Below are 15,249 nucleotides of genomic sequence, written 5' to 3'. Positions count from 1 at the left end.
CCAGAATATTGTCAATCTGATGAGTGTTACCTTACAGAACTGGCAATTGACTGGAGCAGCTGCAATTAATCAATGAAAAAAAAAGGAGTTGCACTCGCGGATATGGAGTATCGTTAATGAAATATGTGAAAGCCATAGGAGATCAAGATTCAGATCCAGACAGTCGCTTGGTGATTTTTTTCCAAACCTAAGCATGGGTGGGTAGAGTTACTCATATATGTGCAACACCATGGTTATCGATAAAAAGAAAAAGAAATAAGAGTAACTGTTATTCGACAAAGTAGCCATGCATAGCAAGTGTTACCTTCTCAATATGAAAGTGGTGTTATTTGGTAAGGGATGAACTGGGAGAAAGTGCAAGTGACTTCTAAAGAATGGAGATCCTGATGACATGAAACTATAAATCAACATCCCAAAATCAATAGAAAAACAAGAAATGCAAGACTTCACGCCCTAGTTACGAATCCAAAGCCATCATACGAAATGTAATGGTTGGCTGAAAAGGTTCAGAATGTTTTTAGATCTTCATTTATGGCAAGAGTCAGGAAAAGGAATGAACAACACCGCTTCAACTATATTATTCTAGGATACTCCTCCTGCCTCACCAGAAGCAGTATTTCTTATTTGTTTCACAATGTTGTTCACTTTCTCCAAAAGAGAAACTTAAACTACATCTATTAAGCTCTCTTGCAGTCTTGCCCGCCTTCATTAGCTTATTGAAGAATTAACGATTCTGGTCAACCAATTTCACATCTAAACAAGAATGGGCAGCGCAGTCTGATCACACTAATTCACTATTTGAAACTGACACAGATGCAACCACTTCTCCTGGTGTAGAAAGCACAGTCTAGCTAGCAGCATTCCTTAATGGTTCTTCAACCGACATGACTTTTTGTATCAAAATGTAAGTTCACATTTTCATGTTTGATATCAGTGTTCTCTTCTGGTTTAGACCCAGAGTTCTGTAAAACAGAAAGGTCACAATTTCTTCCATCCTCCGCAGCAACATTCTCTCTCGTTTCTTCTGATACTGAACCTTGTAATATGGAACCTTGGTGGTCTTGAGCCTCTAAATCTGAAGATGGAGGCAATCCAATACCTAATACTTGATCTTGAGGTATAGCAGAAAGGGCTTGTTGAGTCAACATCCCCAGTATTTCAAGAAGGTTGGGCTGATGACCTTGAGGAGCCGTGGAAGTTGATGCACCAGTATTAGGTTGGTATAGTGCCTGAAGTGCTGGGTAAAGAGCTTGCAAAGCAGGATATAGTGCTTGGAGAGCAGCTTGGCCAACCATTGCTTGTTGGCCTTGGAAGTCCTTCACATTTGAAAGGTGTTTCTTTCCTGCCAGATGGCTTTGGAAAACAACTACTGATTCACACGTCACATTACAGAGTTCACATATTAAAGGAACCATTTTTTTGGGCTTAGGAGGCACAACAGGTTTTCTTGAGCCATTATGCAATTTCATCAATTTACCGTCTCGCCCGCCTTTTAGCATGCGCTTGAGTCCACGCCCTTGACCTTGAACACGATCCATCCCCAAATCTCTTGCTAATTCTTCCACCAGAGCTGCCTCTTCAACCTTTTGCTTCCCTGTTATACTACCATCTTCTATAGCAGCATGAGACGGAAAATTCTCTTGGGGCTGCGACTGTCTGTTTCCAGTTACTACCTCAGAAGGCAAATGCCCCTGTGGCAGCTGCCCAGCCCCCCCAACTTCAGGCTGGTAATAAACATTTGGCTTAAAGTCGAAATTTGCTGTCTGGTGACCTTGCCCTCCATTGGCTTTTAGGTTCTTTTTATGTTTCTTTCCATTCTTATGTTGTTCAAGAACTTCAGGCGTGTTGCATTCTACCCTACAGAGTTCGCAAACAGCCATACGTGGAGGTGGCTGAACAGAACCTGAATTACCTGAGGCAGATGATGAAGGTTTAACTTGGGATGGGTCTCCTTGGATCTGTGATGCTCCTTGAAAAGAATTTGGTTGGTCATAGCTAGGTTGTAGCTGCCCACCACCAAGATGGCCATGGGCACCTCCTCTATATGATCTGCCACCCCTTTTACCTCTACCTCTATATGGGGATTGTACAATCTGCAGAATACAAATAATGTTCAAAGATTTGGTATCTTCACATCAATGGATCAGATGGAGAGCTCAATGCCGATTGTAAGTTAAAACAGTCATTATACACCAAAAGAACCAGTTTCATCATCTCAAATAAGAAAACACCAAAATTAGACGAAAGCAAATTGAAAAGCATGATATTATATGAGCAGCAGAAGACATGAAGTAACCAAGAAGAGCTGTTTGAAGGAATGGTAGAGAAATTGACAAAATAAATATTTGGAATCAGTATCTCAGAAGGCAAGCCCTGCCATGATGTAAAACCAATTAATACAAGTGGATTACTGGAACAGAAAAAGAAGTCTATAATAATGGAAAGTATAAATTCATTGGAATTACAAACAAAGTTTTGACTGACCCGATCATGAGACCGACCGGAGAGATACCATTTCTAGATGTTACACGCTTGACATAGTGTTGTGCATAAGCAAAGAGAGCCTTGATAATATATGAGCTTGTGCATGCATCTTCTTTTTCCCAGCCCCCCAGAAAAAAAAAATGAACAAAAATGAAATACTGATCCAGAGATAATGATGGACTAACTTGCAGTTAAAGGAATTTAACATAGCTATAAGTGTTTCTAATCACTAATGAGAGTTAAAAGGCCAAGGGAAGCAGAAAACAGAAACCAGATCCCAAATGCTAGCCATCTCCAGCAATTGCAAGATAATTTCGCCATGGTAAAGGATGGAGAGCAACATTCTCTTCCATTTTCTTATTCCTCTAATATATAATATGCATATCATATTCCAGCAGCCATCACTAGCATCCATTGAAAACTTAAGGCTACACCAACAAGCAACTCTTTATCAGAATAATCTTTTAAATTTCACCCCAAAAAATCGTCTGCTCTGTGAACGGAATGTGGAAGTACAATATCTAACTCCATATTGCAAATGATAAAAGACCCAAAAAGAATACGTTTACGAACATATCAAATGGCAATCTCTTAAGAGCTTAAAAATAGTTAGCATATTTTCCCCACCATACTAATTAACACGTCTGCTAATAAACTGACAAAACCAGCAAGGGTGTCGATCAAAAGCTGAACTATGGAGAAACACTTTAGAGAGTAAGGATTTTAAGATAAGTAGAAGTAAGACTGAATACATACACCGCAAGTTTAGTCAGCATGAGAAGAGCAAAGTTGAAGTGAGATTAGACCAGATTGTGGTGCCAAAATACAAACAACTTAGATATCTAGGCTCGTTGTTTCAAGAAAATGGAATGATAGATAAAGATGTTATTGATAGAATTGAACCGGATAGTTGCAATGGTAAACACCTTTATTAACCATGGTTTCGCACCTACCACCAATTTATCTGAAGGTCAACGTAGGACATGACCAGCTCATCTCAAGAAACCTTCTCTTATTTTATCCTAATGTGTGATACTTGCACCTTCTGCCGAATATGGACATTTTTAATCTTACTAATCTTGTATGACCACACATCAATCTTAGCATCCACATCTCTGCAACACTCTGTGTTAGAAATAGAATTTAGCCGCCAACATTCAATCCCATATAATATTGTTAATCTTATAATTATTCTATAGAACTTACCTTTCACTTTGGGACAAAAACTTGGGACCAGTTGAAAGAAAATTTTGAGCAGTCGACAATCAATTTCGGAAGGAGAAAGTGATCTGTTAAACTAGATGGTCACATTTGACTAGTGGAAAATAATTATATTGGAGGGAATTGTGGCCTATTAAATGTTAAAATAGATGAAAACTGTCTATGAAATGCTGCATCAACTTTTCGAAAACATAGATACAGTTAGGCAGGTACATTAGTTTGATATACATTTTTTTTAAAATGGTAAGTAAGGATTTTATTATTAATACAAACAACCAAAAAAAGGTGGTGCTTGTCAATTACATAGGTTGATCCTCCTATAAAAAAACAAAAAGAAGGGACCTCATCTGTACAAAAATCCCCGTTTTCTATAGCGAGCTAATGAGCTTTAAGTTATTGTCTTCATCCTTCACATCTTGTATGTTGCACCGAAAAGCCAAAAGTACTTTATCAACTGTTCAGGGTTATTAAAACTTCTCATTGTCATGGATTTAAAGGTGGCAATAAAAATTATGAGAGTGCTTGATATTAGATATGATAAATTTTATTATAGTTTAAAAGTTTTAAGATCCAGGGGCTAACCTAATGAAATCTCCTCTTACTCGTTCAGGAGTGATCTAACTAGAGGTGAAAATCACCCAAAAACACAAAGCACCCAACAAAATTGTGAGTTGGGGAGGAGGAAATATCAAAGGAATAAAAGAGATGTGTACTTCTCTCGAATTAGAGAGATCTTGTACCATATCAAAACCAGCAAAATCTTCAGGGGATCCCAACTCTTGTGACTAAGCATTTCTGCAAAGGAGAAAAGTAACTTTAAGTAGAAAGATAGATCCATGTTAAATTGAGCCATCATAACAGGCTGTTCGAGCTTGGTTTGATTGACATTGTAACAATCCGTAAGCTGGTTTGAGCTCAAATGCAACCTTGAGCTAATTCCATGACATGTAGTTGAAGCTCAAGGTCACCTTTTTTTAATAAAGAAGGTGAGTGTGACCAGGCTGTTTGCTCAGCTAATTATATCCTTTAAAGATGCTGGTTTATACAGTCTTTGACAGGAAACTGTTGTTTCTCAATCAAGAGATGATCTTACCCATTTCCTAAACAAAGCTGGTATAAAGCAGGTGAAGTACAATAGAGATCATGTATAATTAGCTGAGCAGAAAGTCATTGCAGACCTGCTCACACTCCGCTTCTTCTGGCAGGAAGCTTAGCCTTGTTATCAATTTCAAATATACCAAGCTCAAGCAGTTCAGTTAAATAATCAGAGTGTTTTCATTTGTAACCAAATAGCTGGTGCTATGAAGGTCTAAGCAAAACTTGCAGGGAAAAATGCTTAGAGAATCGTAGTATAGCTTGTGTTTTACCCAAAAAAATGTAGTAACAAAATGAAGTTTACTATGTTACAGAGGAAAATTCACATATAGATTTACTGTCCTTCGGTCCCTGTCTTTTTGATAAAAATAAAAGAGCTACAATTTCAACAAGTAAACTACTCCGATCATCCCAAATTAATCAATCAAGTTGACTATTCATATAAATGAAAGAGAACAGGCCAGATGAGCTATTACATCAGAGTTTGATCGAGCTATAAGCGAACAATAATTAGACAATGTGGAAATTGCAAAAAAAAACGACATATCAAATTTAAGACAATGTTAAGGTGCTCCCTCCGTACTAATTCATGTAAACAATTCTATTTTTTCATGGAGTTTAAGCCTTTAAGGTATTAGTTGACTTTATTGACTCAACTGCATGATGAGATAAAGGCAACAACCTCTTATAAATCACTTACAAACTTTAGTCCTTCAATCAATTTACACTTCGATGGATTCTTAGTCACGAAATGAATTTTCAAGTGCATAGACATTAGACGATGACGGCCACAATAGTACTTGTACCGTACATAGTACTAGAGATCTTCTATGGGTTTGACATTAATGGTGAGAAATGAACTCGAAAGACAACCAATCATACCAACTGAAAAGGAAAATTTTACCAGTTAATGATGCCGCCAATGCTTTCATCGATATAGTCCTCAAATTCGCTAAGAACACTTTAAAAATTAGTAATTTAAGCGTCATCAATGGTGCGTGAAAATTTATGTATTTGCAATAAATCTTAAGGTTCCCATTCTCATAAGTGATATTTTCAAATTTCTTTCTTGAATTCTAGGGATTAAATCTTTTTGTTCAATTAGCAGTGATTTCATTTAAAATTTTGGCAAGAAAAAAATTATTGATCAGTAACATCACTCAACTGTCTGCATGGTTTTGTTTAGCCTTATCTTGTTCGAACAATTCCTAATTTTTTGAATAACATTTTCTATGGCGTAAATTCTAAACGGGGCATAAGAGAATTACCTTATGCTGACTATGAAATGACTCAAATGAAACCAAAACTGAAACTGTTACATAAATAGCAGTGATATTTTCAAATTTCTTTCTTGAATTCTAGGGATTAAATCTTTTTGTTCAATTAGCAGTGATTTCATTTAAAATTTTGGCAAGAAAAAAATTATTGATCAGTAACATCACTCAACTGTCTGCATGGTTTTGTTTAGCCTTATCTTGTTCGAACAATTCCTAATTTTTTGAATAACATTTTCTATGGCGTAAATTCTAAATGGGGCATAAGAGAATTACCTTATGCTGACTATGAAATGACTCAAATGAAACCAAAACTGAAACTGTTACATAAATAGCAGTGATATAACCTCCTAATTTGAAATATGAACATTCTGAACCAATTTCAGGACCAAAAAGTATTGCGCTTGAGCTCCAGCAAAGTGTAGTCATTTTAAAACGAAAATTCATGCTCTGAAAATGATAATACATACAATTAACTCCAGAGGCTCTTTGCATATAGAAAGCAACAAAAGAAACAATTTTCATAATTAACACTTAACACCGTTTTATCCTAGCGCGATTAATTGATATTTGATCAAACAATGTCAATGTCTAGTAAAAGCAGCAAATCGTGATTATCGTTTTGGCATCATTTGGATCTTGTAAAGTTGATAAAATGCTAGATTTTTTAAGTACCACTGGACTAGCAACATGACTCATATATAATTGTAATCAGCTTTTGTACATATCAAGCACAATCTTACACCTTTTTTTCTGGCTACAACAACAACAACCCAGTGGAATCCCACAAGTGGCATCTGGCTATTTTTTTGCTATACTTAAATTGAAAGTTTACCAATCAAAATAAGAAAAACCTAAAATCAAATATACTCAGATTGCATTAAAAGAAATTTCATACCGCAGGTGTGTAGGACACAATGGGCATTGACACAGTAGCGACCTCGCCGTAGTTAATTCCTTGTTGCTGTTGTTGAGGATAATACGAATACTGCGGTTGGGGTTGCTGCTGCTGCTGTGTGGAGGCATAAGGATCCGAAGAAGACGGTGGTGGAATTGGAACCCCAGGTGGGTGAATTGAAGTGGGTTCGGGTTCGGGTTCAGGCTGTTGTTGTTGATAGGCAGCATTTGAATAATAGTCTTGTTGAGGATAATAGGAGTATGGGTATTGTTGTTGATTGTAATCTTGATTGTATTGATATGATGCATAGTAAGAAGCTTGTGTTGTTGATTGATCATATGCTTGATGAAATTGAGAAGGGTCTGCAGATCGAGATGCTCCCTGTTGGTATTGACCATATGTTGATTGATCATATGCATATGCTTGGATTTGAGGAGGATCGGTAGATTGAGAAACCCCCGGCTGTTGGTACTGGTATTGAGCGGAGTAATCCATGACTTTGTTTCTTCAATTTCCGTTTCACTTCTTGCTTGTGCATTATATTATAGGGTTTTCAAAGGCAATTGGATGCCGTTTCCTCTCTTTTTGGCATTCTTTTTTCCTTTTTCGATTTTTTTGCATTTTCGTGCTTCAAGGATTATAATTAATAAAGATTCTAAAATATGTTTATTTTGAAAAGTGTTTTTTCAAAAGTATTTTTTTAAAAAGTACTTTAGGTAATAATTAGTTTGTGATTGGCTAATTAATTTAAAAAATATTTTTGAGCAGTTGATCAAGTTTTGTAAACTGCTTCTAAATGTATTTTTCTCAAAAGTGCTTTTGGAGATAAGCTATATTTTTCTGCTTCTCAAAATATGCTTCTGTTTCTCCTCAAAAAGCTCTTTTTTTTCCTTCTAAAAGTTTAGCCAAACACCTCAATTTTTGACCAAGAGTACTTTTGGCAAAAAAATATTTTTGACAAAAAAAGTTTGGCCAAACAGGCTATAAATCAGCTTTATTTTCTTATGAATAGACACTTTAGTATGCTATTTCTTAAAGGAATTTTGAGAAACCCCATGCCTTACTTTGAGCATGACTTGAATTTTGACATATCAAGCAAGGCCCTTTGACCTAATGTTGGGTGCTACATTGTGTGGAGCGAAAGCATGTTTTGTGAGGGTAATGTCACAAGACACTTGTGGGCATCATATGAAAGATGCACATGATGATATAAAGCTTAACAGTTGCCTTACTCCCGGAAAGTATAAGTAACGCGCACTATGATATGCACAAGGCAAATATCAAGCTTGAGCATCGAATTAGTGAGCGCGAGAGCAATACTCAATGCCAGGTAAGGGATAAGCATGTCCTTAACTATCCCTTGTGCAGGGGCGGCTCCGGGGCATTTGAGGTCTAAGGCCAAATTCAAATGTGAGGCCTAAGTATTTAAATTTAAAAAAAAAAACTTAAATGATATGTATGAAGTAAAATTAATGAAATACAAAATACCAAATAAAAATAATACTAGAAAAATATTATCCGATTATTGATTCAGGAAGTTTGAAGAATGAACACTTTGAGTCCAAAATATCTAGTTGTTGCTTGTCTACTTAAAAATTCTTGCTGTAAATCTTGAAAACTATACTACATTTTTTATAAAGTAATAGAAGTATAGAACTATTGGAATCTTAAAAATATTATTGAACACTTGAACTAATAAATTTTTGGAGAAAGAAGGTGAAAAATAAAATTTTGGAGAAAGAAAAAAATATTGGAGAAAGAATTCAAGAAGGACAGCAAGAATAAAGAGAAAGGAAGAACATATGTAGGTTCTGAAATATGAAGATTAAGATTGAAACATTGGAAAAGGAGTAAAAAATAGAATTATTAAACCAACTCAAATTGAAAATTATTCATCTATCATTTTTAAGTAAGTCAAATTTTTATTTTATTTACTCTAAAAGGTTTTCTTTCCATTTACATGGAAAACACAAAGTATTATTATATATTATTTTTTTAAATACCTATAAAATATATATTATTTCTGAAAAATGGGCCTCCTCAAAATTGGGGGCCCAAGGCACATGCCTTACCCACCATATTGTTAGAGCCGGCCTTGCCCTTGTGTGCCATAGACAAGACACAACATAAGAAATGAGCTACAAGAGTATGCTATGTAATTAATTAAAGTTGAAGCCTTAAAATGAAAGGGGCGACATAATTGAAGTTAAAATCTCGGCGGCAGCTTCACCATGAGCACATGGTCGTGCCATGAAATATCAGATAAGAGAAGGTTGATTTGTAATTAGGTGAGACTGCGAGCATTGTACGAGTTATTTTGTTTGACACTGACATAAGGAGTCAAGCCATGACATTAAGTACACTCCATTGTATCAAAGGAGATTTCAATAAGGAAAGGATGCAAGAATTAAAATATTCAATAATAATTTAGCTTCAAAATTTGATCAAATTGACACTTGACATCAATAAGCAAACAATGTCAAATAATTTTGGACGGACAGAGTGTTGATCGCATTGAATCGAATATTTAACTGAATAAATATCCACTTAAAACTAGACATACAGCCTCTATAATTAACTAATAAGGTCGTAGTAATTATAAAACTAAATAAAGTTAGGCAAGGAAATAATGGCAACGGTGAGGCATTCATAACACATATATGTTTGACAAAAAAATATAGATCTTGGTTCAACTAATTAAATTTATACAAATAAAGGTTAATCTTAGTTAACAATAATATCCCAAAAATAAAATTCTCGCAAGTGCAATAAACATATGTATATATATATATATATATATATATATATTCTTCAATAGCAACGGCGGCACACAATCAACATTTAAGAAGTCAAAGGAAATAATGAAACATCAAATAGTGATGAACAACAATAAATGACACTTATGTAAATAGAATGAATGAGTCACACAAGAAAGGATGGAATCAGTGAATGTTCTTTCTGACAATGATGTGTGATGGATGAGCCTTTGAATATCTGAGCTATTCCCGGATCCAGTGGAAAAGTGTGGACAAGAATCTTAGTGTAAAGGTTATTTTTGTATGCGTGCAATAAAATCTGATTCTCTCTTTTAAAGTGTATTTTACAAATAAATGTCATATGTCCCCCTATCATTGTGTCTCTTTCTTTTTATAGGGAACATGTTTCTAGAAACCCTAATAGTACAAGTGCAGAGAATGTTCTCCTTCAGGTCCTATCTTAAAGCCAACCATTATAACTCTATCAAGGGCATGCGATCTCGGCATCGATTATTGACAACTCCTCGACGTCGATCTTTGCTCCCTCTTCGACTACGACCTTCATTGTTGATTTGATCACTTCGACTTGAGATGCTTTACCGATATCATTTTGACTTGTATTCTAGAGATATATTTTAACCCATGCAGTTAGTCCCTCCGCTTATTGAGGCCGGCTTCGCGGACGAGTTCGATGAGCGGATCGTGTTGTTGGTGGTCGAATTAATCAAGCAGACTACGTAGGTCGTGGTTATTGCGGCAAGCACAAAACGTGGCCCTCTGTGGTCCACATATTTCAACTGCTTCGAATTTCCCGAGCGATTTGCTGGAGTTAGGCCGTCCATGAGTTAGGATGCCATCATGATGTCATGCGTTATTATGCCGCATATTCCCGATGTGTCATTTTATTTCATGTGTGACCTTTGATTAGACCTGCCACTTCTGTTCCGGTGCCAATCACGATGAACCATTTTCGGTTTCGGTGCCATGACCTTTATAAATAGAGGTCTTTGAACACAATTTTGGAGTTTTAAATCTTCTAACGCTTCAAAATCCCATACTTTTCTCTTGCTCTCTTCTTCTCTAAATTTCTCTTCTCTATTTCGGCGACTTACATTGTTCTTCATTCCCTCTCGTTTGTTATTCTCCTTCCTTATGTTGAATCATGTCTAACGTACCTTCTGAGATGGGAGAGGGGAGTCGTGTTTCTCTCTTGGCAGTGGTGTTCTTCTCTCTTGGGGAGAGCGTTCCTGCCACCATTGAGGAGGAAAATTTCCCGTCGGCTGAGGAGATAATCCCACGCAACCCTGATTCCAAATCAGATTTCACCAAATCACCAAAGGCCATACCTAGAGATTTTCGGTCAGTAATGACGGTGAAGGAATTGGCGGATCTTAAGGCTAAATTAGGCCTTCCCAATCATATCGAGTTGATCCCGGCCAAGGGGGATACGATACATGTCCACCGTCCTGGGTATTGCGCCCTCTACGCCTACCCATTCCAAGTCGTCTATTTCTTTCCCCTCCTTCCGCTGGTGGAAGAGTTCTGTCGTCACTATGGCGTTTGTCCTGCTCAGCTCACGTCGTACGTTTATAAAGCTATAAAGATTCTTACTAAGTTTGCTGAGTTGACTGGGGTCGAACTGACACTGCGACACTTAATTCATCTATTCGCTCATAGCTTTTATAGAGGAACGATGTTAAACCTTCGCCACCGAGGGGGAAAATGCTTAGTGGTGAAGATGGATGACAATGCAAGTCGTCAATTCTCGTTTAACTTCTTTTTTGTCAGACCCGAGGACGTTGTGGCCAATGTCAGCGGTTTTCCTGAGGCTTGGAATTACACTCGTAAATACTTTGGTTTTCCCCCCATGTTCGGTCCTAAATTTTGACTTCTCACCTTCTTCTTTTAGAACCAAGACTTCGCCTCATCCTTTGGACGCTCATATTTCTGACTGGGTCGAGCGGATACTCCCTCACTTCGTCGGGATTCGTGAATGGACAAGTTTTTTCAAGAAATTCGGGCATGCTCTCCCTTCGACTGGTAATTTCCTTTTCACTATTAGCATCTTGATTTCTTTGCTCATTTTCCTTCGCTGATTTTCCCTTTTCCTTTTTTTCTCTCGCTTCGACCAGGGGGTCTACGAGGAAGTCGAGAGCTCACACACCCTCGTTCCAAAAGAGGAAGGCTAATACGCCCTCAATTTCTGCCCCTGTTTCGATCGCGATTGATCCTATCTTCGTTCCAGTTTCCTCTGTCACCGTGTCCGAATTTGTTCCTGCTTCAGCCGTGGAGACTTCAGCTTCTCCTATATAATTTCTCATTGATGAGGACGATGAACCTTTGTCTAGTGATGGAGATCTCCTGCCTCGAAAGAGGATGTCTGTGGATGTTGGCGACGGAGTCACCCGGACCGTTGATGCGCCGGGTGGGGGGGGGGGGAGGGGGAGGGGGACTTTGGCTTTGTGTGAGATGGCGACCATTATTGTGGGAGATGATATTGAGCTGAGTCCCGAGGTTCTGAGGTCGATGAGAGATGATGTGGATGTGTCTCTCCCTTCTACGGTGATGGAAACTGAAGAGATGGCTGCTGATGTTCTTAACACTTGCGGCGAGAGGAGGCATCAACTTCTTGAACAACTGTAGATATCTCCTTGCCGACCAATGAGAGGGGCAAAAGCATTATTGAGGAGGGCGATGAATCGGGTTCCAACGTTGATGCGGACGACCTGAGGATGATGGAAGGGGGGCTTACCTAGCTTGAGGTAAGTTTGGAGGGGTCTACGAGGACTATCACGATTCCCAAGAATCGTGACTTGTTGGTGAACACCGAGGATGTAGTCCCTGCCCTTGGCCTTCTTTGTTCCGAAATAGAGGGTAAGATCCTCAAAGAGATAATCGATGGTGCTTTGTCGAGGAGCATTGTTGGCCTTGCTCTCAAGGTGAATGTTGGTGTTTCAACCTCTTTTTTGTTTTTATTTTTCAGGGCGTCTTTGGTTCTGACTTCTTTCTTCTCTTTCCTCTTTATGATTGCAGACGTTGATCTTGGAGATCGAGAGCGCCGGAGGGAGAAGAGGTGTAAAGACACCTTTGTGAAGTTGAAGGATAAGTACTTTGAGTATCGTGGCAAGTATCGAGATCTCTCTCGCGCCCTTTTTTTCTCGCGAAATCGGGCCTCGACGTGTGACAACTCTTTTAAATGAGGTATTAAAATATGAGAGTCGTCACCTAACGATTTTTAAGGTACGTTAGGGCACCTATTTGCAAATAACTCTGTTTTAACTAGTCAATGGCACCAAAGATTAGGTAAGGGCTCAAGTTAACTCAAAGATAAGGTGTTAGGCACTCCTCGAGGTCCACAACTGTGGATCCCGGCCGAACTTAAATTATATGGGTTAGTCTATGTGATCAAGTAAGCAAAGAGAGTACAAAATCTATGAAATTTATTACAAAGAGATCTTGAATAGGGAGGTGCAACTATTTTTTCATTCTAATGGAAAAGAAAGAAAAAAAGGGGGGGGGGGAGTCCTAAGTTTTTTAGCCTAAAGGATCACCCCGTGCAACATATATAATATTTCATAACTCCCTTGAGATAGGGTGTTACTCATATTATCCAGCGAGCACAGACTATCATCTCCTGCTACCCGATTACTATGTTAAAGTTATTTACCTAAGAGCACTCTAATTCAACTCTAAGCCGTACCCTACGCGTGCACTACCCATCCCATACCTATGGTTCAGGAGGTTTTGGACCTCTATTTGGATGGTTCTAGACCTTATTTAGGCTGCTCAAAAATGCAAAACTAGGCGACAAACAAAACACATATTGGACTTCAAATATGGCAGTTAAGGGCTCAAGTTAACATCCACACTTAAGCAACAAATCCACGCGAAACAGGTTTTCATGTTAGGCCGTTTCAGAATTAAGAACCTTAAGCCCTACAGACATGATTTCTATGTAACTATGCATTAAAACATACAAGAGGTTTCAAAGGCTAGGCGATGCTTATCTCCAAATAATTATACTATTATTGCATGCTGATTTGAGATTGCAGATTTCGAGTTATTTAACCTATAGATACTGTGTCTAGGTGTGAATCACTAAGTGACAATGAAATCTATTGGAGGAAAGCCCAGAATTATCCATGCTTTCTAACAATAGCATACGTGAAACAATGTTTGAGCGATTTAACATTAATAAATTATGGCGAGTAATTATATCCTATAGGCAGGATCTCTAACGTTCAGCACTTAGAGCTGATTTTATCGTCATACCTTAATCCTATAGGAATATTTTCTATGTGACAATGGCAAACGGAATAGTCAGAATACCGTAGGCATGATTTCTAGTGAATGCTGATGCGAATTGAAATCAATGACATTTATTCCTATATGCAGGTTTTCTAGTAGCACGTAGCAGTAAGCATAATTTGCAGCACTTTGAATTCATGTTTGCTAGCAGACTCTGTGTGTGTGTTTCCCCTAATGGCATGATTTCTATAGTGCACATAGTGATGGAATAGAATATATATAGCAAGTAAATCACTGAGTCCTATAGGCATATTATCTACCCATTTGGTATGCATATATTAGAAATCTACCCATTCCCCATTTTACTAACACTCCAATCGTTTATACAAAGTTACTACAAGCCTATTAATGAGTAAGATACAAATGTTATACAAATAATAACAATAGGCCCACATCCGGCCCAAATGAAATACCCAGCACTGTCTGGGCCTTCAGCAATTCTCACACAGCATACCCAGACTTCTAACAAGGAGTCGTATTCATCAACACAACCCCTGAATCCATAGAGGAGCCCAAAGTCAATTCATATAACCATATTGCCAAGCATTGCATAATTTAAACCAACCGACTTAGATGTACAACAGATAATAGGAAGAAAGGGGTTGAATGAGGGGTAGTTTAAGTTTCAGGAAATTACTAAGGACCCAAATCCTAGTGTGTCAGAGTTCACAAGGGCCTCAAATGGACCCCGAGCAGTGCTCACACTAGGGAGGTCAGCGATAAGCCTAGGTAGCCTTGGCTTTCGGCCGACTAAGAATGAGAAATTTAAGAGAGCATAGGTAACAAGTGAAGGAGAGTGGACCAAGGTTGAGAGACATGAATTGAGGGATACAATTATAACTTAAAGTAGGCATGGCCAAGTTGAGCATATAGAGTAGATAATCGAACAGGTCACAGGATTTAAAAGCAAGTTTAGTAAAGATTTAGAAGCAGGTTCGACACTTAGCACATAGGCAGTCACATATTGGCAGAGTTAAGGAAAGAACATGTTTGCAGGATTGACAAAGATTATCATGCACAAATGCCTAATACCAAACAGGTGAAAACCTAAAGGTTCAAATTATGCTAAGTATATATCCTAGTTTCATAAAATAGCCATGTTAACTTCACATCATACATCAAAACTACATTAGACATGATGAGGCAACACAGATTATGACAATTATTGGTGTATCAAGTGAGCCAAAAACATGCTGAGGGACATATTAACAAG

General features: G+C 37.9%; 1 protein-coding gene across 1 annotated transcript; it reads right to left on the bottom strand.

Annotated features, from left to right (window-relative positions):
- Positions 1 to 503: 503 nt before the first annotated feature.
- LOC107760757 (uncharacterized) lies at positions 504 to 7,571 on the bottom strand. Its single transcript, XM_016578858.2, has 2 exons — positions 6,973 to 7,571; positions 504 to 2,093 (listed from the first exon to the last, which is right to left on the bottom strand). Exons 1-2 carry the CDS (start codon positions 7,465 to 7,467, stop codon positions 876 to 878), a joined length of 1,713 nt encoding a protein of 570 aa, XP_016434344.2. The 5' UTR covers positions 7,468 to 7,571; the 3' UTR covers positions 504 to 875.
- Between the last annotated feature and the right edge of the window lie 7,678 nt (positions 7,572 to 15,249).

The sequence above is a fragment of the Nicotiana tabacum genome, chromosome 19 (genome assembly GCF_000715075.1).
Source record: "Nicotiana tabacum cultivar K326 chromosome 19, ASM71507v2, whole genome shotgun sequence".
NCBI classification, from domain to species: Eukaryota; Viridiplantae; Streptophyta; class Magnoliopsida; order Solanales; family Solanaceae; genus Nicotiana; species Nicotiana tabacum.
Note: the sequence above shows the minus strand (reverse complement) of the source record. Positions and strands in the feature narration are given on the sequence as shown.